This window comes from Gorilla gorilla, chromosome 13 (assembly GCF_029281585.2).
Source record: "Gorilla gorilla gorilla isolate KB3781 chromosome 13, NHGRI_mGorGor1-v2.1_pri, whole genome shotgun sequence".
NCBI lineage: Eukaryota > Metazoa > Chordata > Mammalia > Primates > Hominidae > Gorilla > Gorilla gorilla.
In genome coordinates this window covers 50,273,539-50,296,695 of record NC_073237.2, presented here as the reverse complement: position 1 = coordinate 50,296,695, position 23,157 = coordinate 50,273,539, and the positions used below count along the sequence as shown (strand labels likewise).

At 35.2% G+C, this 23,157-nt stretch overlaps 1 protein-coding gene across 14 annotated transcripts in view; it reads right to left on the bottom strand.

Moving 5' to 3' along the window:
• The window catches only part of NFIB (nuclear factor I B), a 230,595-nt gene that overhangs the window by 65,387 nt on the left and 142,051 nt on the right, over positions 1 to 23,157 (bottom strand). For all 14 annotated transcript variants that reach the window (XM_004047812.5, XM_019033903.4, XM_004047811.5 and 11 more), the window contains exons 4-5: positions 8,647 to 8,715; positions 2,973 to 3,093 (exon numbers count right to left, since the gene is read on the bottom strand). In XM_004047812.5, coding sequence (XP_004047860.1) covers positions 2,973 to 3,093; positions 8,647 to 8,715 — 190 coding nt within the window. The remainder of the gene's footprint in view (positions 1 to 2,972; positions 3,094 to 8,646; positions 8,716 to 23,157) is intronic.

Genomic DNA, 23,157 nt, shown 5'->3' with positions numbered 1-23,157 from the left:
ACTAACAATGTTCCTTTTAATAGCACTTGTCATTGACAATGCAATCCAAAGATAAGGTAATAAAGTAAAACAAGAGCTTTGGAGTCAAGACAGTCCTAGTATAAAATCTTGAGTAGGCCACTTATGAATTGTTAATAGTAAGCTCCTTAACTGATCTAAACTCAGTTTAATCATCTGTAAATTGGAAACAATAAAACCTAGTTCAAAGGCAGATGGTTGGAAGAGTAAAATGAGTTGTTAAATGTAAAGCTTTTAGTTAAGTGGCTGGCATTTAGAAGATACTTATCAAACAGTAATTCTTAGTAATAACCCTATAATAATAAAAAAATTATAGTATTTTACTGATTATAAACTATTTTATATACTATTCTTTTTCTTAAAACTTAGATTATTGATTCTTTATTCTTAAAATCAACTGTGAAAAAAAGAAGGCCATTGCCAAATTCAAACTTTTAAAATGATACTTTTTTTTTTTTTTTTTTGAGACTGGGTCTCACTCTTTCACCTAGGATGTAGTACATTGTGGCTCAATCTGGCTCACAGCAAACTCCACCTCCCAGGCTCAAACAATCCTCCCACCTCAGCTTCCCAAGTAGCTTGAACTATAGGTGCCTGCCACCACACCCAGCTGATTTTAGTATTTTTTGTAGAGATGGCGTTTTGCTATTTTGCCCTGGCTGGTGTTGAATTCCTGGACTCAAGCGATCCTCCCACTTCAGCCTCCCAAAGTGCTGGGATTACAGGCAGGAGCCACTGTGCTCAGCCAAAATGATACATTTTAATATGGAAATATGACTCATCTCAATGAATAAGAAAGGTGAATATCCAGAACAAAGATTAAGAAGCTATTTTATACCCATACTGGTTGATATACTTCTTTCATATGCCCCCACCAATATCCTATAAAGCAGACAATTATGAAATTATGACTATAAAAGTGAATTCTTTTCTTTTTTTGTTTGTTTGTTTTTGAGACAGGGTCTCACTCTGTTGTCCAGGCTGGAGTGCAGTTGCATGACCACAGCTCACTGCAGCCTCAAGCTCCTGGGCTCAAGTGATCCTCCTACCACAGCCGCCCAAATAGTTAGGATCACACACACATGCCACCAAGCCTTGCTAATTAAAAAATTTTTTTGTAGAGAGGAGTTGTCCAGGCTGGTCTTGAACTCCTAGGTTCAAGTGATCCTCCTGCCTGGGCCTCCCAAAGTACTGGGAATCCAGCTGTGAGTCACTGTGCCCAGTGAATATTTTTTCTTTAATTAAAAAAAAAATCTTATTCACACCTATGCTGGTAAAACCTTTTAAAAAATCTTCAAAATTAACTTTTTGCAGCAATAATAACCATAATGTTATAGGATTTCAGCATTGAAATTGACCTCAAAAATCATATACATAAACCAATCCCCTTGTTTTTACAAATGGGGAGACACATTTGGAGAGATTCAGTGGACTGTCCAGGGCAAGTTAATGGAAGCAGTCAGACATAAGGTAAGGACGTCTGACTTCCCCAAGTGTGCTCTTTCCACTGCACTGTGTTTCCAAGCCCTTGAATCACGTATATGTCTGAGTACATTTGTAGATACTCATGATTAATATTTGACTCACAATTCTCAGAGTATTAACGATGTAGAAGATGGCAATTTCTATCCATGCTAAGCTTAGTTTCTTCCCAAAGAATCCAAAGTTAGACCTTACATTTTAACTCTCTTTTAAACATATTCTCTCATCTATGAGTCAGCAGAAAATTTGTCTGAAAAACTTAAAATTGGGGACAAATTACATGCATAAGGAAGTACTAGAGAAATGTTTTTTAAACCTTGCTTACTCTGAAAGACAGTATCTTATATAAAGTAGTCATGAAGCAACATCTGTGTTGACAACATACTGATTTAGCAGACAGAATTTAAAAATTACTGCTCACATTTTAAATTTAGAAAAATCAAAGCATTTCTAAGACTTTGATATGTCAGAGACTATTTTAATAATAAACCAAATTATCTTGCTACACAATTTAACTATATGAAAATGGTTTAACCGGAACTGATATAAAATTGATCTTAGTTTATAAACATACATATGCCCAGTCCATAATTAATTCAAATTCAACGAACTTTCACTACTGAGAATACTTTAGAAAAATAAATATATAGGTATCCTTTTATTTTTAAAAAGTTGACATTGTAAAATGAGTGTTTTGCTCTAGAATTCATGTATGCTCTTATATTTGATTACACATATATTTAATGCTCTAGGAATGAGATGGGTCTTGAAGATCTAGCTCAAATAAAAAAAAATCAATACATCTGTAATCTTTATTCACCCTGACTGGCAATTACAACGAGAAGATCAGGAAAAAAAAAATGAGAATGTTAACAGAGAAGTAAAAAGCAAAGAGAACTCTCTCTAGCTGACCCCCAACATAGAACAGTTAAACCAAATCTCAGGGAAGGTAGTATTTTCATTGGTAACAGAGAGTTAATTAAATTAGTCAAAAAACATCAACTAATTGAAGAACTTGGCAAACTGTGGTCTTTAATTTTAAGGCTAGGTAAATGACACATTTTATTTTTTATGTTCCATTATCCTAAGCTTAGACGTAATATTTAGGTAAAAGTTACCAGGAATCAGTTATAAACCAGAGATCATTGCCACAGCAACATCATTTTTAAAGCCATCAAAAGATTTTGTTAACTTGTAGCATTTTAGTATTTCCTACAACAGGACAAAAATCATATTAATATATTTTCCTAGTTACCTGTCCCCCTGAAAAAGATTTTTAAAACTGCTGTGTACAACAATTACAATTAATTTGTAACAGCCAAATAAATTTAACCAGGAAAGATTAAAAATCTGTGTACTACCAGCAAAAATTATTTCCCATCTCTCTTTACCTACCTATCTATCTGCCTATCATCCACCTACGAACCTATGTGTGTATCAATTGAGAATATGAGCAGCCCTTCTTTCAGTACCTGCTTGGTGGAGAAGACAGCGACCTCTGAAGATTGACCCCCGAGTTCATGTCATGATAGTATGGTTGGCTTGGGATTTCTCCAATTGGGAAGTTGACTCCAGTTCCCTGGGTTATGGGCGCTGAGGAATAAGACAAAGAAGCACTGGGAATGACATTTGTATTTCTGACCTCTATTCAAATGTAATAATCGAGAATCTTCCATGCCTCTGGTCAAAGATAGAGAGAACTTTCTTCACCTTAAGCCTCTAATACCCACCATACAACCTGGGTAGGACCTGAAAACTTGCTCACCTTAGCAACGTTCAACCTTGGAAATTTGAGGCAATCAGATTATAATCACTGGTTACCAATTTCCCGAATCCTATTCCTCAACATTCTTTACTCACTCCTTTATATTAGTTGACATTACATCTGTCACTCTGCTAGTTAAAAATGCCTTGGAGGAAACAGAATATACGAGTCCTATCACTCAGCAACACCAAACAAGCTGCTTTGCACTACCTAGGCTCTCAAAAACCAAATCATTGTTAAATAAATAAACATAGAACCATTTCACAAAAAGAAGCAAAAATTATTATTCACAGCCTCCCAGTTAGGATATGATAATAATTATTAATATCATGACTTCTAATCCACTCAAATATTAATGTTGATATTAATGTTGATAATATAGAATAATAATTTTTGGTTTGTAACACAAAGGATAAATGCTTCAGGTGATGGATACCCCATTTACCCTGATGTGATTATTATCCATTGTATGTCTTTATCAAAATATCTCATGATATTTTGTATAATTACACCTGTTCAAATTTTTTAAATTTAATTTTAGATATCATGAACAAATCTGTGAGGCAGCATATTGTGTTAGAATCAGCAGAGTCTTGAGAGATAAATAGGCTTTTAGTTTAAACTCCCTCTGTATTATAAGTTATGTGCCCTAGTTTCCTAACTGTAAAATAGGAGTAATAATAACCTGACACATATGATTATTTTGAGGATGAAATGAAATAGGTAGTGATAAGAGCCTAGAATCATGCCTAGTGTATAATAGGTGCTCAACCATTGTGAGTTCCCTTCCTTCTTTGCTTTCTCCTCCACTTCTTCCCTGGTAGACTGGAATGGTTAGCAAAGATGAACAGTTTAAAAATGTGTTAAAAGCAGAGGAAGAGGTATAAATGAACCTGTTTGCTGAAAATTTGTTCATTCAACAAATTATTGACTGTGTCCATTGCTGGCAGGTGTTGGCTGCAATGTGTACAAAATAGTCTCATATATTGCCCTTAATAAAAATATTGGGCAACAAGCTGCGTAAGTAAAACATTCATGCGAAACACATAAATACCAAAATAGATGAAAATGAAACTGTCCAAATTAATGACATGATCCAAAACTGCAGTAGAATTTCAAGGGAAAAAGAATCCAATACCAGCTTGAATTGTCCAAGAAGTCTGTGAAAAGCCATAGCTGGCACTGGACTTTGGAGAATGAGTAAGAGATTAGAGGGAGGTCATTCTAAACAGGGACTGCTGCAGAAGCAAAACCACACGTAGAGATAATGTGCAAAGTGGAGACCAGGCAGGTTGGTGTCAAAGAACTCCTTAAGAATAGCTTCTATTTCTTTACCTGTCTTAATCAGCCCTTCAAAAGCTCAAACGAAATTGTACTCTGGGGCTTTGCAACAAAATTCTAGAGCCCCTGAGATTCACTCTAAGCATACGTGGTCTACTTAAACTCCTCCTCTCTCCCAACTGCCTCAAGTCGAGTATAAAATTCCAAAGGGATTGCAGATTTTTATGGAAGTTTTCTTACCCCTCATTTTTAATGAATATTCTAAACGTGTTCACTATCCTTTGAATTGTATTTTAATATTAGGCAGGCTAAGATTAACTTAAAATATTTTTAAGAAAGTATGATTAGAAGGTACAAGCTTTCTCACAGAGAAGTAACCAAGGAATACACAATGAACATCTCCCTCTCTGGACTAAAAATTAAATACATCAGTATATACATGACTAGTAACAGCTCCAAACTTCTGGATTATCTATCAGCCTTCTGATAGATTGTTCATGTTATATAATACACTGTAACATCCTTTACACAGAAAATGCTTGTATCCAACGAGTAACTATGCCTGATGGCTTGAATTATTTGGACAGCTAAAATGTAGCTATGTCTGTTGTGGCTTGAGGCACACCAAAGGTTAAAAAAATGTGAGGTAAGAAATCCCACAGTAACCACATGTTTTATAATTTATTATTAGAACCATGTTCTATATGACACTGGAAGTGGGGTACATGCTAGAAGGAGTATTTCTGGGGCTCAAGTGAAGTAAACAATCTGTCTGGCTTCCTATCACAGTAATGGATACAATTCATAGACCTGAGTTATTAACAGGAAACTTAAAGGTTCCACCTTACATAAACTATTTTCAATTTATTAAGCTCATGCAATATTTAGGCAAAGATTTGTAGTTTCTATTGAATACATATGGCTCCATAGTTAACATAATTTGCTTACCCATAAATAAACTAGATGTAATTTGTAGTAAATGATAATTTTAAAATCTTCAGAAATTGTTTTTTTCTAAATTTTGTTCCAGAAAGATTATTCCACAGTGTCAAGACAGCAATAAAAATGACAAATATAGCATGTTCTCACTCATACATGGGAGCTTAAAAAGTTGATCTCATCGAAGGGGTTGTCAGAGGTGGGGGAGGGTGGGGAGGTGGGGAGATGAAGAGAGATTGGTTAATGGGTAAAAACATACAGTTATAATAGATAGAAAGAATAATTTCCAGTATTTGATAGCACAGCAGGGTGGCTACAGTTAACAACAATATATTACATATTTTAAAATAGCAAAAAAAGAAGATTTGAAACATTCCCAACATGAAGAAATGATAAATGTTTGAGATGACAGATATCCTAAATAGCCTGATTTAATCATTATACACTGTATGCATGGATCCAGAGATCACATGGATTCCATAAATATGTACACATAGTCTGTTTTAATTTTGTAAAGATAGCAATAAAATAATTTGTCTACGGATTTATGCATGAGCACTGTAAAAATTTAGTATGCATTCTGACACTAAATGGGAGATACGGAAAGGAAAGTAGATTAACAAACATGGCCAAAGTACTAAAACAACACACATGGAAATTATTTAGTGACAGAGTGTGTGAGAACAGCAAGTCTCAGTCAGATATTCCTGCTTAAGAGCCTCTGGAAGAACTTACATCAGATGCAAAGATCAGTGTTAGCGCCTCTCCCAGGGAGCTACAAGAAGGCTGAAAGCTGCAAATCATGTTTAAGAGGATGCCGATATCCTCTTAGAAATGAAGCACCAAAGAACCTCAGATTCTAAGGGTTAGAGGCCAACCTTTAATCTCCCTTACTGTTCTCCTCACTCCAAAAGCTGATCCTAAATCAACTTTTAAGATGGAGATAATATCATTCAAAAGAGAGATCACTATCCTAATGCTGAATGGCTTCATTAGCTAAAGTCAACATACACATCAGTGGGTCTTATGATTGTAAAACCCTAGAGAACTGAAAGCACTAGAATACTGTAAACCCTCAAGAAGTCAGAATTTGTGACACACACATAGTGTTGTGCTGAAGTTTATGTTTACTTAGCAAACCCTTATTTCATAAATAATGAAGTTTAATTGTGTAAACAAAGATTATGATGTGGATATATTAAAACACTTAGGAGGATAACTTATTAGGCCTTTCAGAGACACCTATTTACATATGGAGGAGAAAATAAATGTTTGCTGAATAAATTACGTAATGAATATAGATAATTAATGTGCTAATTACAAATCAGTAATGTTTGTTATAACAAATAACCTAAAAGTTTCTAGGATATGACATTATAAGTTAAGAATGAATGAATGAAGTATATTAAATTTACCTTGGTTTTGAACTGTTCTAGAAAGATAATTTTAATCTTTTTTTTAATGTTTGAAATTCAGATTTTTCAAAATATCTATCTGGGCTTTTGAAGGTTCTAATGTGGTTCTCCTTTGACAGCCCTTAGCATAATATTACCTATCATGAGGTACTAAATAAATATTTTCTGACAGCTGACTCTACTGCCCTACTCCTAAGAAGGATGAAAATATACCATTGAACTTGAACTCAGAGAAGTACAAATTTAAGCAAATAATTTAATAAGGCTCCTAACTAGGGCACCATAAGCCTTTCCGCTAAAGAACAGTATGGGGAAGACACACACACCCCTTCAGATAACCCCTGTCTTACCTGATGCTACAAAGTGCTACTGATAAGTCAGGCATATTTCTTCCCAAATTAAAAGTGAAAACTTTCAAATGTTGGATACCTTTGGATATCACATATTGATCTGGAAAAACACATTAAGGTACATTGCCTTGGACAATCTCCTTGCCCATCGAATACATACCCTGGGACTACCAGAATACAGGATATTTGTGTTTCTTCTCCTACACTGCCACCATGTAAAAAGACCCATGAGAGAAGTCTTTTGGGCATACATTTATCCACTCCAGAATTATACCAGTAAGGATAAACTACTAAGATCTTAAACGTTCATATGTATCACTCCCTGCTATACATGCTATTTGCACTGTTCACTTTAGAAATGTGAGCTATTTGAGGAACTATGGTTCAAAAGACAGTCAGTGATAGTGTGGAGATTCCTTTACTGAACAAGACTCTAAAACACTGCTTATTCTTATCCTCAGTAACTCGATTACTCTTTGTTCTTTCTGGATCATCATAATTCTTATTCATGACCTCTAAATATGACCCAAATGAGAAACACAACTTAGGCAAGTATCAGAGTGTGACTACATCATCTGAATAACATCACTCCAAAGTGTGATGCATTCTATCAAAATGTCAGGTGAAAATATACCCTTCAAAGTTACATAAATAAGCTAAATCAGTGAAGGGAGTATGAAGAAAGGAGTCACCTTCTTTAACATAATTAGTACATATAGATCTGCATCTTGGATATGTTTGTACATGCTAGTAATAAGTAAAAGAGTTAATCAAGGTAACGTCCCCTTTGCTTAGGTAGCCTGCCAGGTGAGCTTAGCCTAGAAAAATCTGATCCAGCCTGCTAAGAATGGTGTCTCAGGTGAAGTGGCCGGTTAAAACAATTGGACATTGTTTTGGATAACAATGCTTTCTATCTATATCCAACTACAATCTGCAAAGTTAATTTCTGCATCCCTCTACACTCTGCACGTTAGTGTGTATATCCTGTGCATCTCCAACCCCCACCAAAACGTTAGTAAAATGAAAAAGCACTTATCTACAGGAAACTTATGTGGGTTATCATAACAACATAGAGTACATTAAATTAATCACACTTCCTTTGATATAAATGGCCATCTATGGTCATGCAGAGAACAGTGAATTAAATGAATACCAATAACATGGCAATCAGAAAAACCCCAAAATTATTTTTGTACAACAAAAAGTTTTGATGATTTGAATGCAAACATTTTAGAAAATCAAGCAAAATATATTGTTATTTCATCAAAAGTTTTAAGATTTTAAAATTCAAATTTTCCTAATATGTGGTCACTCTTTATACTACATTTAAGGTTCAAAATATAAAGTATTTTAAATCATACTGCATGCTTAAGTAGTAACAAAACAATTTACTTACTTCTGGATACTCTTACAAGTTCTGATACATTGAAGACTCCAGATTTTACAAAACTATCCTCAAGGTAACCTGAAAATAAATATTAAAGGAAAAATGATCAATATAAGCAGAAAGTAAAATAAATGATTATACACTAGAATTTAAGTGTTTTAAAGCCAAAAGTTTGAACAAAAACCAAATATGCTTACAATAAGGACTTTAAAAAATGACTCTAATGAACGCAAATTAGGTTTGTTTAAACAAAAATAAAAAGTTTAGATACCAAATAATCTCTTAGGAAAATTTTTTCTTCCCTTTCTAAAAGTACAGGTTTATTGATGCGGTTTGATTTGCCATGGCCCATGCATACAGAATGGTCTGTGGGCTCTCAGTGAATGCTTTTGACTTGGTAGCACCTGGTAGACTAAAGTGAAAAATGAAAGAAAGAAAAAGGAAACCACAACCACAATTAGCACCTTGCTGGAATAATGTCAAAGATCTCTTAAAGCCACTGTTCTTCTGTAAACCCTTCTCTGATTAAAGAAAAGTGAACTGCTGTTACCAGCACCCCGACCCTTGTTCCAGAGTCACTAATAACATAAAAAGCAGAACTTGTATATACAGCAAATACAGAACTTTGCTTTGACCTATTTCTGGGCATCTTTAATATACGTTGCACGATTTCACTGCTTTCCTCACCCTTGCTACTATTCCACTGGACTCCTTTTATTTCAAGAATTAGACAACTTTTCTGGCAAATGGTGGTGAATCCAGGCCTTTGGGAATGCCACATGACCCTTAAGTCACACCTGGGCAGAGTCCACAGTGGCCATGGAGCCTGCTTGCTAGCTGGTCTATGTCCAAAACTAGAGATGAGAACTCCCGCAAACAACAGTAACCCTGCACCCAGCCCACCCCATTCTCATCTATGTTAAGGGGGTGTAATGAGTGTGAGGAATACCTTAGCGGGGGAGGTTATGGCCTACTTGCTTCTGTCCTAGGGTGAGAATAAGTTTGAAAATCCTCAGAATTGAAATACATCTGAGAAACAAACAAACAAAACTAGATTCTAAGAACTGGCAATTTGACTGGATTTTACATAAAGCTTCAGGGCTGACCAAGGAATTAGATTCAGTTCAGAGATGTGAGGCATGGGTAGTGTAGCAACATGGAGCACTGAAATCAAAGAGCTGGGATTTGAATCCTAGCCACAGATGACCAGTTGTGAAATCTTGGCTAGGTTATTAGTCTTCTTTTTGCCTCAGATTCCTCACTTACAAATTGGAGACAATAAAAATCACCTATCTTATAGAGTTGTTACTACTGGAGATAAAAATATAAACCCCATGATAAGCATGTTACCAATAAATTAAGATCATAGGGCCAGTGGAACCTGCGATCAGCTATACACCGAATTATGCACACTGGCCTCCAGACAGTCCAAAATGATCCGCAAATCTTTATTCAGAAAATTTACCAGAACAAAAGGCACCACATTGCTTTTCAACCATACATAGCATGAAAAGACAGAAAATCATTCAATTAGCATATGTGTTTCACTGCTGTGAACTGAGGAGCCACTGATGTTTGACATCCACCCACCCACCTTCTTTAGAAACAGAATGAAAGAAGGAGTGAGAGGAAGTTGTAAGATCTCAGTAGGGGATAAAACAGGTGCCACATTAAGTCATTATTCTGAAAAATATATATACATTTTTAAGAGTATTATAACAAAATGTCCCAATTTAATGCACTTCTATTTTAAGAAACTCTTATTTCTTGAGCAATTAATTTTTACCAGGTTAAATTCATTTCAGTAATTATTGACAAACTTCTATGTAACAATCACTGTACAAGGTGCTAAAAGTCATGAATACAAAAAAGGACACTGACTGTCTTGCCTGATAGGGGAAAGAGATGTTTTGACTCTTCTGGACGACTGTAACTTACTATCATATAGAAAGATTTTTGTTGCTTTTGTTATTGTTTATAGTTCATTATACTTTATTTTATATAGGGTAAACTTAATAAAGTAAATATATTAAGTACAAAACCTTCTTTATCTGAGAGGCCGAGGTGGGTGGATCACAAGATCAGGAGTTTGAGACCAGCCTGGCCAATATGGTGAAACCCCATCTCCACTAAAAATACAAAAATTAGCCGGGCATGGTGGCGGGCACCTGCAGTCTCAGCTACTCGGGAGGCTGAGGCAGGAGAACTGCTTGAACCCGGAAGGCAGAGGTTGTAGTGAGCCGAGATCGAGCCATTGCACTCCAGTCTGGGCGACAGAACGAGACTCCATCTCAAAACAAAACAAAAAAACAAAACAACCTCCTTTATCATGACTACAGCTCATATACTTAACCAGTCACACAAGATTATTTTTCATCACCCAATTGTACTTTGTAAATGCCTACCCTTCATATCTTCCTCCTGCAGCTCCCTGAGATGAGATGGTCCTCTTTCTACACACTCTAGTCTCATCCTTCAAAATCCAGCCCAACCACCACCCACTCTGTAAACTGCTCCTCCAACTCCTTCTCCCACCCACTGGCCCAGCCAGGAATCTCTTTCCTCTGTACTTGTATAGCACCTAGTTTGTACTAATTTTATACTTTGTACTTTCAGATTTTCTGAGAGATCTGTTTTCAAGTCTTGCGGTCATTGCTGGATTATCAGATCCTTTATTTACAGAAGTGACTGGGTTTTGTTCATCTCTATATCTTCCTTAATGACTGACTCATTGCCTAGATATAGAGTAAGTACTAAATAAACACAGAACAAAACTTTAAAATTCAACTTTAAAAACAGGGTCACACATTAACATCTTAGTCATTTTATTACAATGTAGATACAGATGGTTTAAGATTTATGGATAATTATACTAACCTCTGTTATTCCCTAGAACTTGTTTGCTGAAGAGTGTATTTAAGGCTTTTGGGTCACATGAGAAAGAGTAATGATTAGGGTCGGATTGTATCTCTTACTTTGTTGTGTACTAATGTGTAATGTCAAGCATTTAATACAAAGTAACAACCAAAGAACTGGAAGTGTTTAAATAGTAAGAGCCCAAAAATATTTGTGAAATACATCGATGAATAAGTGATGAACATTTCAATGTATTTACATAAACTATATCAGAGGTAATACAAAATAACATTACAATATCTATGTGTAATCTGAAGTTCATTTCCTTATTACTCCAATGAGAAGTCAGAGATCCATCTGCTCCTAAGTCATGACCATTAAGATGGAGTGGGGTGTGAGCCTGTAGGAAGCCAAATCATGAAGAAGGGATGAGTCAGCTCAAGGCCAATTCTACCAGTGGAAAGACAGTCAGGCAGTCAAACATAGACAATACAATGACTATTGCAGCTATTCACAGAAAAAAAGAAGACAATTCAGAATGTAGCACGGTGTTTCTCCACTCCCCACCCCCAACTTCCCAGGTTCTAAGAAATTGGAATCTACAGAAACAATGGAAAGAGGTAGTTTACCGAAACTATGAAAAGCATTGGAAATATATCAGAACTTCTTTGGAACCTACTGGATAAAATGCAAAAAACCACAGAGGTCCCACTGGGCTCTACTCCTGCATGGAAACCAGTGAGACTTTAGTGGAGGAAGGTTTCCTGAGGACGAGTGGTGATGCCTATTAACCACGTACCTACGGGAACAGGGACAGGTGAGAATCAGGCAAGTGGGGTAGCCTGGGAGAAGCACCTGAAGCAGATGGCTGCCACCTTCATGCATCTCTGCAGGCAGCATAGCCTTTGTAACAGATAGGCATTAACCAAGACGTGGCAGAGTGAAAAAGAAATCATGGATGCAATAGTACTCAGATACTTAAAATAGTACTTGGATACCTACTAGTGCTTACTCATTAGCATACAGAAGACAATACTTGAGGGCTGTAGCAAAATAACTGAGAGGATTTTGCAATGGGCAGGGGTCCTGCAGTAGGATAGGGGGTGAAACTCAGCAAAATGTCAGGTTATCTGCTGCTAACATAACCCCATCTGTAACCTCCAAGGTCCTGGGGCCTTTCAGGAACATGTTTTTCATATTTCATAGACCACTGTAAATCTAAATAGCTGATACAACAGCTAAAAATCTAAAAATCTTAAAGCAATTTGGAGACATTCATATAGTAAATTCCCTTCGTCTACCAAAGGAAATATGAGCATCTCTGAGGCAGAGCAGCTGCTTAATGGTTACAGAGCAATATTACACAACAGCTTAATCCAGGAAGAAAAGAACAACTCTGCATTTGTGTGATGCTGTATTTACACTACATGTGTGCTTTTTAAAAAAAATAAAATTGAGTAGGAAATAAAGACTTCTACAAACTGAAAAGTCTCAAAGGCAATATCAAATTATATTATTTTACTTCTTTTTTATTTTTCTCTGACAAAAGCAACAGTAAATCACTACTCAGAAGTTAATATACTGTTTAACCTCCTTTACAAACAATAACAGAGGGACACAATGGCATATCTAACTGTTAATATCTCAAATTATAATCAGTACCATTTGAATGTTAAACAACATTTACATAGAAAATCCAAAGGAAGACTGATAATGCTCATTTTTACAGTCTACTGTGTTCTATTCTTGAAATTAAAAAAAAAGAAGCCACAGAAAGCAGTTATTAAATTCATGAAAGCTGTCTTCAAGTATTCGAAGGACTATTAATGTAGATGGTGGATTTGACTTATTCTGCATAGTTCCAGGAGCTGTTTTTTGGTTCAGTAAACAGATTTGTCATCCAATGGGAACAGGCCTAAAAAGGCATGTGAAATTTTGCAAAGGTAGCATAACCAATATATTCCCAACAACTGTGATGACCTTCACAAGCAGGCATTAACTTCACGTTCACAATTATCTTATAAAATATGTCATATTATTGGTGTTGCCATTTTACAGATGAGGAAACTTTTATCTTACAGAGATAGTTTCTCAGTGGCTATAAAGACTCCCACTGGATATAAAAATTCTTGCTTTGTGAAGGAAACCTCAAAAAAAAACAGAAAAAAAGAAAAAAGCACCTCAAAAGCCACTGCAACCCTCAGATTCTCCCTTCTTACACAGATGTTTTCCTATGTTAGTTTTCTGGCATTGTTCATTTGGAGAACAAACAGGTGGACATAAGACATCTATAGGCATTTTCCAGCCCTATGACTGCAATTGTTCACTTTCTTCAACAGAGTTTAAAAGAAGGCTTAATTCTTTTTGTAAAGGGACAAGAAGAGATTACTTTATACTAGCTCTTTGCCAATCTTCATATAACTTCAGATACCACAACTAACCCATTGGTAATTTTCTGGTAGTGATGTTATAAGACATAGTTCTATCTTCAGTTTCTCAGCTGACTTGAACTATCCATGGTTAAAGCTAAATTTGTGTTGAAGTTAAAGCTGAAACTGTGATTATAAAATAGAAATATTAATCATTGCAAAGATAGTGATTTTCTTCACAGAGATTAAATCTCAGCCTATAGCCCAGGTTAACATTCAAATATTAATTTAGAATTAAGTATATCTCTCAATATGAAACGTAAACCCATGATGATGATTTATGTGATCTTGGAGGGAGTCAGAAATTTCCCAACTTTAACACACCCTGATAGTGTTATATTTTTTTCAATATTTCCTTCCAGTCCTTTAAACTTTTTCCGCATATACATACATATTTATTTATAAAATCAATATCAAATTTAAATATAGTTGTATCCAGCTTTTTTCCTATTAACATTGCATCTGTCCTTTTAGATAAAGTTTTTCAAAAGCATGATCTTTATGACTATATATTGCATGGCTGTATCATACTTTATATTAACCATTCCACTGTTTGGCATTTTAGGTTATTTCCCAATTTTTAAAATATAATAAACAAATAGCACTGTAATTAACATCCTCATACACAAATCTTTGTCAGCCATTCTCATGATTTCCTTAGGCTGGAGTTCCCAGAATTAGAATTACAGGGTCAAAGGACATAAACTCTTCTAAAACTCTTGGTAAAAACTGTCAAGCAGCTTTCCACAAAGTTGTTTTGCCAACTTGTACTCCTTAGGGCAAGCTGTGAGCATGCCCATCTCACAATCCTGCTGCCAGACTTACATATTAGTAGGGATTTGTTTTTAATTGTGGCAAGTTGATAGAGAAAAAAGGTCATTACATTAATGTTACAACTTTCATTTATTTCATTTTAATAAAATGGACTCATTTCAGATATATGAGCATATTTCTTTCAACAGAACATTAAGAAACAAAACATTTTAAAAATCAGAACATTCATAAACACACAAACATTAAAAATATATAAAATAGAAATTGTGCTACCAGGAAATTTTTTTCCTAATATCAATGAGATTGCATCTACAGTTTCACAATGAAAATGTTGGCTATGAATTTATCACTGATTTTTTTTCTCATTATCTGAAAAAGTAGTCACTTATTCCTAGTTTTCTCAGATTTTTAAAAAGTTTTCTGACGAGAATGGCTATTGAATATTATCAAATTCTTTTTTGGCATTAGTAGAGATTATCCGGTTTTTTTCTAACAGCATTTATTGGTGTTATATATTACTGAATTCTTAGATTTAATTATCTTTGCTTATCCATGGAAGATAGTTCTTAAATTTACTGTTGAACTGGTTGGCTCAGTTTCTTCTAATATTTCTACAGGTAGCTGGAAAACTTTTATGGAAATTTTTGTATTTTATTTGTCAAGTTTTTATACCAGGAGTATACACATGCTTCATAAAATGGTTTTGATCATTGTCCCAATATGTTTTATGCTCTGGAACAAAACAAAATATTATTTCATAAAAGGTTATTGAATGTTTGGAAAACTTTACTAGTAATATCATCTTCCTTGAATCTGTTGCAGAGAAGACTCTTAGATAACTCCGAATTGTGAATACTATTCTACTTTTGCTTTCTAATGTTGAGATAATTTTATTATATATTTTCCAAAAAAATTCAATTTTTCGGATTTATAAATTTATTAGCACCATTATTTTATAGTTTACTAAGTGGGCTATGTTTATTTTTATGGCATAATAAAATTAAATGTATGCCCTCTTATCTTTTTAATGGATGTGGAAGGTATGCCTCTCTCCAATGGTGTTAAAGCATACTAGCTAAAAAGGCAGCCCTGGGGCAAGACTATCGCCATTTACTATGTAAACCTAAGGCAAGCTGTCTAACTCTTCTACACCTCACATTTCTCTTCCCTAAAATATAGGTAATAATCATACTACCTATGAGTAGATGCAAAAATTGCATAATGTTTTCAAGTAATAGTAAAGCAGACATCTCAAGAGCAGGAAAAGAAAAAGTAGAATTTCCAAATTAGCAAAGAGAAAAGAAAACACAATAAATAAGAATGCAATCAAGGCAGCAAAAATAAGAAAATAGGATGTAAAAATATATAATAATATGAAGTAAAATAGAAGGAATAAAATAAAATACATAAATCACTACAATAAATGTATATGGACTGAATTTTCCCATAAAGGGAGTTTAGGTCAACTGAAAAATACAAAATCCAACTGTTTTCAAGAAACACACCTAACACAAAATGATAATAACAAGAACAAAAAGTTGTAAATAAATGGGTAGGCAAAGAGAAATCAGGCAAATTCAAACAAAAAGGAAGCAGTATCAGCAACGGTTAAGAGAAAACCTAAGCTGAATTACAACAAAGATAATTATAAATGGATAAAAGGCACAATTAATAAAGAAGATAAATCATAAACCCCACATGCACCAAAAAATATTATGAATACAATCTATTAAAATACAAGAAACTTTATAAAAAATAAAGTCACAGTGAGAATTTTTACTATTAATGTATCTTTTTAAGAATTGAACATGACTGTTAGACAAAGACTAACTTCATATCATTCAAATACAAATTATATTTTACTGATATGTTCATGGAACTTCTAAAAACATCGATCATGTTTTTGACCAAAGAGGCAACTTTAACAAATCCCTAAAAGTACAGACTTTTAAGGCCATACTGTCTCATCTTTAGCAAATAAAAGTAAATAATAAAAAATGACTGAATTATCTCAGCTACCTAGAAATTAAGAAAATAAACCATGAACCAAAGAGAAAAATCAAAAGGGAAATTATAAACTATCTAAAAAGCAATGAAAAGAAAAAGAAGAAAGAAAGGAACCCATTACTTACCATAAAAGAAAGAACAGCATCACAACCACCCCAAAAATTAAAAAAGATGAAATTAAACATAAAAGCTGAAATTAACAGAATAGAAAAAAAGAAATATTTAAAAAAATAAATAAAACAAATGATTCTCTAAAAAGACCAACAAGACAGAAAAACCACTTCCATGCCTGATTAAGGGAAAAAGAGAAAGTAAAAATATACAAGTATAGTCATGAATGGCTTAATGGCAGGGACACATTCTGAGAAATGTGTTAATAGGCAATTTCATGGTTGTATGAACATCACAGAGTGTACTTACACAAACCTAGATGGTATAACCTACTACACACCTAGGCTATATGCATGAAATTGCATATAGCTCCTAGGCTACAAACCTGTATAGCATACTACTGTACTGATACCGTAGGGGATTTTAAGACAATGGTATGTGTGTATCTAAACATATCTGAACATAGCAAAGGTACCATAAAAATATTATAATCTTATGGGACCACTGTCATATGTAATCTGTCTTCGACTGACCTATCATGATGTGGTACATGACATACAAATATAAAAAGAAGACATAACCATAGAAATCAAATACATTAAAATAATTATGAGAGAATAATACATACAACTTATTGACTACAACTTTGAAAACTTAAATGGGCAATTATTAGTAAAATAAAAGTAACCAAAATTGAGCAGAGAAGTGTAAAACCTGAGTGGACCGATTATCCTAGTGAAGTGGTTGCCAAATTTGCTGAACACTGGAACCATCTGGGATTCTTGAAAGCAGTTTATGTTTGGCTTCCAACCCCAGCTATTCTGATTTAAGTGATATGGGGTGAGACCTGGACATGAGAACTCTTTTAAAAGTTCCCCCAAGTGATTCAAATGTGCAGCAAAGTTTGGGAATCACTATGACACCACATTCAGAATGTGGTTCCAGAGCCACTAGCACTGGCATAACTGGGGAGCTTATTAGAAGTGAAGAAGAATAGGCTCTACCCCAGACCCTCAGAATCAGAATCCACAGCTTAATGAGATCTGCAGGTGATTCATAAGTGTACTTAAAAATTTGACAATCCTAGAACATACTAGAAATGTGAGTAAGAACTACCTTTGAAAACAGCACCAGGTCCAGGCGAGTGCACAGCTGGATTTTATGTATCCTTTATCTAGTCTTTAGGTTCCAATGTTATTTACACTCTCCCAGGCCTTAGGAAATAAGACAAGCTTCCTCATGAAGAGCGCTTTCTTATAAGCCTCTATGAGGCCAGCAAAACTTGAATACCTAAATTTGTAGCCTCTCTCATCGAAACAAAACAATGAACCAACCAATGAAAGATCAAGCACACAAATAAATGTGACTTCAAGATGCCTAAATAAAATATCAAATTGAATACAGCAATATTATCAAAAGAACAATGCACTGTTATAATCAGGGTTTATTCCATGAATGAGTGCAGCTCACTATGAGAAAAGCTATCATTACGATAGAGGAAAAAGTCATATGACCATATCAAGATGCTGAAAATGTACTTGACACTAAGAGGCAGGCTTACCTAATAATAAATCTAAGCACAAATAGAGACAAAGCAAATAATACAGACTCTTCAGCAAAATTCAACAATAAATTATTCTAAAAGGGGAACACTAGTCTGTCATTCCTATTTTCCCAACCTCCCCAGCCTCCTCCTCTTTGCAGCCCTTAAAAATGTAATCTGGAAAAAAGCCAGTCACAAAAAGACAAATACTGTATAATTCCACTTACATGAAATATCTAGGGTAGTCAAACTCATAGAAACAAAGTCACATGGTGGTTGCCAGGGGCTGGGGAGAGTAGGGAATGGAGAGCTGTTATTTAACAGGTATTGAGTTTCAGTTTTGCAAGATGAAAAGTTTCTGGAGGTTGGTTGCACAACAACATGAATACATTTCACACTACTGTATTGTACACTTAAAAATGGTTAAGATGACAAATTTAATGTTACGCATATTTCACTAAAATTTAAAAATGCAGTCTAAAATTTTGGACCCAGATTGTTAACCACATTCTTGTTTACATATATTCAAGAACAATCTTTTACACTGACATTTATGTCTGTCATCTTATTTATAACAATTACTTGGTCATAATTCTCACCTTAATTGTTACTATTCTCATGATTAGTCTATATCTATATTTTTATTCATATATTTATGGTTATACTTTCCTGTTCTTAATTTTTTTATTGAGTCATCACATTGCCAGTCAGAATAGGTTTTCAAGTAAAATTTTTGCAAATAAAATGAGGAACTCTATTTTTTGATACCATGAGTAATAAAGAATATATTTCCATTGCCTTTGACTGAAGGTGAAACTCCTTGAGTGAAAAACAATGTTTTTTTCATCACAATTTCAAGTATTCTCCCACTGTCTCCTGTTATTTAATGTCGATAAAAGGAAATATAGAAGTAACTTGTTTTTCATCCAGGACATTTCAAAATTTTCTTCATCCACGAAATGTAAAAATTTCAACAGGATATATTTAGATACAAGCCTCTCATTATGTGGCTGGAATAGCATTAGTCCTTTTAATCCACATAGATAATTTTTAGCTCATCAAATTTTTCTCCATTTGTCTTTGATCCTACATTCTCCGATTTCTCCACAATGAACACCTAAATAAACCTGGAATTTTCTATTCTCCCATCATCAACCCTTTTCTCATCATCTTAACCTCTGTGTTTCCTCTGCTTCTGGAATAAGTATCTTGGCGTTGTCCTCTATATCAATGCTTATTTCCACAGTATCAGTGCTGTTTCTTACTCCTCCGATGCAATTTTAACGCTATGAAAGCAATTTAGTTTTTCTTGATATTCTTCCTCATCTCACAGAATACCGCATTTATTGAAGCTATTCTTTTGTAGGTTCACTTTTCGTGTAAGTCTTCTGAGTAAACAAATTGTTTTCTCTGGAATTTTTTTCTAGTTCTTTATTTTCAAAGATATGTCCTTGTGGTTCTTGATCATATCCCATTTCCCTTGTTCCTCCATATCTTCTCACCAAGGGCATATTGTTGTGTGTGTGTGGGGGGGGGGGGGTTCCCCTTTTTAACATATTCAGTAATGTAAACTAATTGGAAGAGACAGAAAACAGATCAATAAGTCATCTGAAGATGAGGGTAGAGGAAAGAATGAATTCCAAAGCAGTCAGAGGAAACCTTTGGGATTAGAGGAAACGTCATCATCCTTGAGTGTGGTACTGATTTCATGAGTATATGCATACGTCAAAACTGGCTGGGTGTGGTGGCTCATGCCTGTAATCCCAGCACTCTACGAGGCCGAGGCAGGTGGATCACTTGAGTCCAGGAGTTTGAGACCAGCCTGGGCAACATGGCGAAACCCTGCGTCTACTAAAAATACATAGCATGGTGGTACGCGCCTTTAGTGCCAGCTGCTCAGGAGGCTGAGGCACGAGAATTGCTTGAATCTGGGAGGCAGGGGTTGCAATGAGCCAAGATCACACCACTGCACTCCAGACCGGGCAACAGAGTGAGATGTTGTCTCAACAAAACAAAACAAACAAACACATATGTGAAAACTCATCTAACTGTACACTATATATATGCAACTTATTGTATGGTATTATACCTCAATAAAGTTAGCAAGTGACCTATAAAGAGTGGTTTCCAAATTTTCAAAAAGTGCTATTTCCACAGCACAAAAAGAATCACAAGTGAATCAGAAACATTCAGTGTAATCAGGAATATTTTTGAAGGTATGAATTACAACAGTCAGGTATTTTTTTGCAGCTTCTAGAAAGTTATCTTACCAGGTTCCTCATTCATGGTCAAGTGAACTCTAAGAACACTGTAGTATACTCCCTAGTAAACAAAAGTGAACTCTAAGAACACTGTAGTATACTCCCTAGTAAACAAAAGCACAAAAGCAGCAACCAGGACTTCTCTATAATTTGTCAAACTGGGAGAAGAGAAACTCTATCCACCTGAGATTAGTATTCTGAATCAGCAATTATATTGGAGTGCTACAATTCTCAGTCAGATACCTCTCTACAAAATTCATCATCAGTATGCTACATAAGATGAGGAGTTCAGAAAAATATTCCAAATAATCATGTCTAGGATGTGGCCTACCTACAAGGCATAAGAGGATCACTGTAAGTATCTCCGCAGAAGTACCTGCTTTTTCTAGGCCTAGGTCAGGTTCTGAGTAAGGGAATGATCCCGCACACTGCAAGAACAGGTTATTTATTTAGTCTATTATTGGTCTAAGCCTCTGCTTCATAAATCTTGGACATTGTCTATAGGTAGGCATTGCCTTGGATGATAGGTATACAAAAAAGAAGAACGCAATACTCACCCAAATGGGCTCAGAATTCATTAAGGGGAGTAGATGTGAAAATAGAGATAAAATAGTGCACTAAATGCTAGTATTGTAAAACAGCACTGCAGAGAGGCTCTGAAGAAGTCTCACTGAGGAGGTGACAAGGGAGTACAAGCATTCTAGGCAGAGAAACAACATGAGCAAAGACACAAAGAAGCAGCACATGGCTAACGCTAAAGGCATGGCCCATGTGTGCAACGGACAAATCATGAAGGGTCATATTGTATGTCATGCTAACAAGCTAGGCTTAGGCTAGAGTTGAGACCTTGGAACCATACAAGGAGGTGAATGAAATAATCAGATTTGCACATCACCACACACCTGTAATGGATATATAAAAGGGATTAAGACATGAGGCAAAATATCGCTACAGAGATTAGGAAATGATTAAAATGATCTAAGTGAGCTAGTTAAAGAGGCAAAGTGTAAAGGTTTTTAAAGAGTTATTAAGATTCAGCATCAATTACCTTCTTTTTAAAACATTTTGCCCCTCTCATCAGCAGCCTGAGCCTTTGTATTCATTCCTCTGTTCTTTCTACATTCTTTCTCCCAAAAGCTCACAAGTACTCCCTTCTTCACCTATCAACATTATATAAGGTAACATTATTCATGTGGGCTATTTTTGGATATCAATTTGGACATGGTAAGCATAAAATAGCAGAATACTTTATCATGTTCCAACAGATATGATCATCTTCTAGTTCTATCTTACTTATTTAGAAAATACTGCTCTGCTTAGAAAGTACTTCAATTCAGAAAATGACAGCAGTCCAAAATACCAAATTTTAAAATGAAAAATCCATTGCTTTGAAAACATTACTGCAAAATACACAATGGAGCCAGCATCTTACCATTCATCATGTCACTGTTTGTTTCATGACATTAACAAGTGGAAGTGATGATTTTAATAAGATCAAATCTGAAAGTCAAGCGGTTTTCCTGTCTTCTTCCTGCTGAATACTGCAGGAACACAGATACATGCAAGGTATAGAGCACTGCGCAAGGGGAAGATATGTCTAGTGGAATCAGGAATTAAAATATCTCAGCAAAAACAGGAGTTTGGTCCTAGTTTTATTATATAAAATAAAATGAAAGACGCCAAGGTCCCTAAAGAGCAGAATGTAAGTCAAAAGACCCCAAAAAGATTTGTAACAACTTTGAAAACCAAAACCTGACCATTGTTTCTTAAATTCTTCTATGATCAATGACATTATCAAGCAAAAGCTAATAAGAGTCAGCTGGGTGTGGTGGTTCACGCCTGTAATCCCAGCACTTGAGGAGGCCAGGGTGGGCGGATCACATGAGGTCAGGAGTTCAAGACCAGCCTGGCCAACATGGCGAAACCCCACCTCTCCTAAAAATACAAAAATTAGCCGGACATGGCCCATGCCTGTAGTCCCAGCTACTCAGGAGGCTGAGGCAGGAGAATTGCTTGAACCTGGGAGGCAAAAGTTGCAGTGAGCTGAGATCATGTCACTGCACTCCAGCCTGGGCAACAGAGCAAGACTCCATCTCAAACAAACAAACAACAGTCAAATTAACACACAAAAGACCTTGCTTAAATTATTCATTACCTAGATACGCATTCATAGTCACGGAGAAGGAAAGAAAAACTGAGACTTTAGTAGGAGATTTGTCCAAGATCTTTAAATCACATCCTTTAATTCTATAAGGTAGAAAAAGATTAAAACTCGGGTAATTAGACACATATCTACTTAATATTTTATTCTGTTTGCAATATATTACTATAGAATTGTACTCTCTTTTTAAACATTATGCTTAAATATACAAGTGAGAGTTGCCTTAGTGCCTGGACAGTTTAGCCCAGCGAGCTTAACTTCTGCAAAGTTCAGTGATTTTAACAAGCCTAGAGCAAGTCCACTATATTTGTGATACAAAACAATCCCAGCTTTCCATCTGTGAGGCAGAAAATGCTTTGCATTATTAAATTGTAGCTG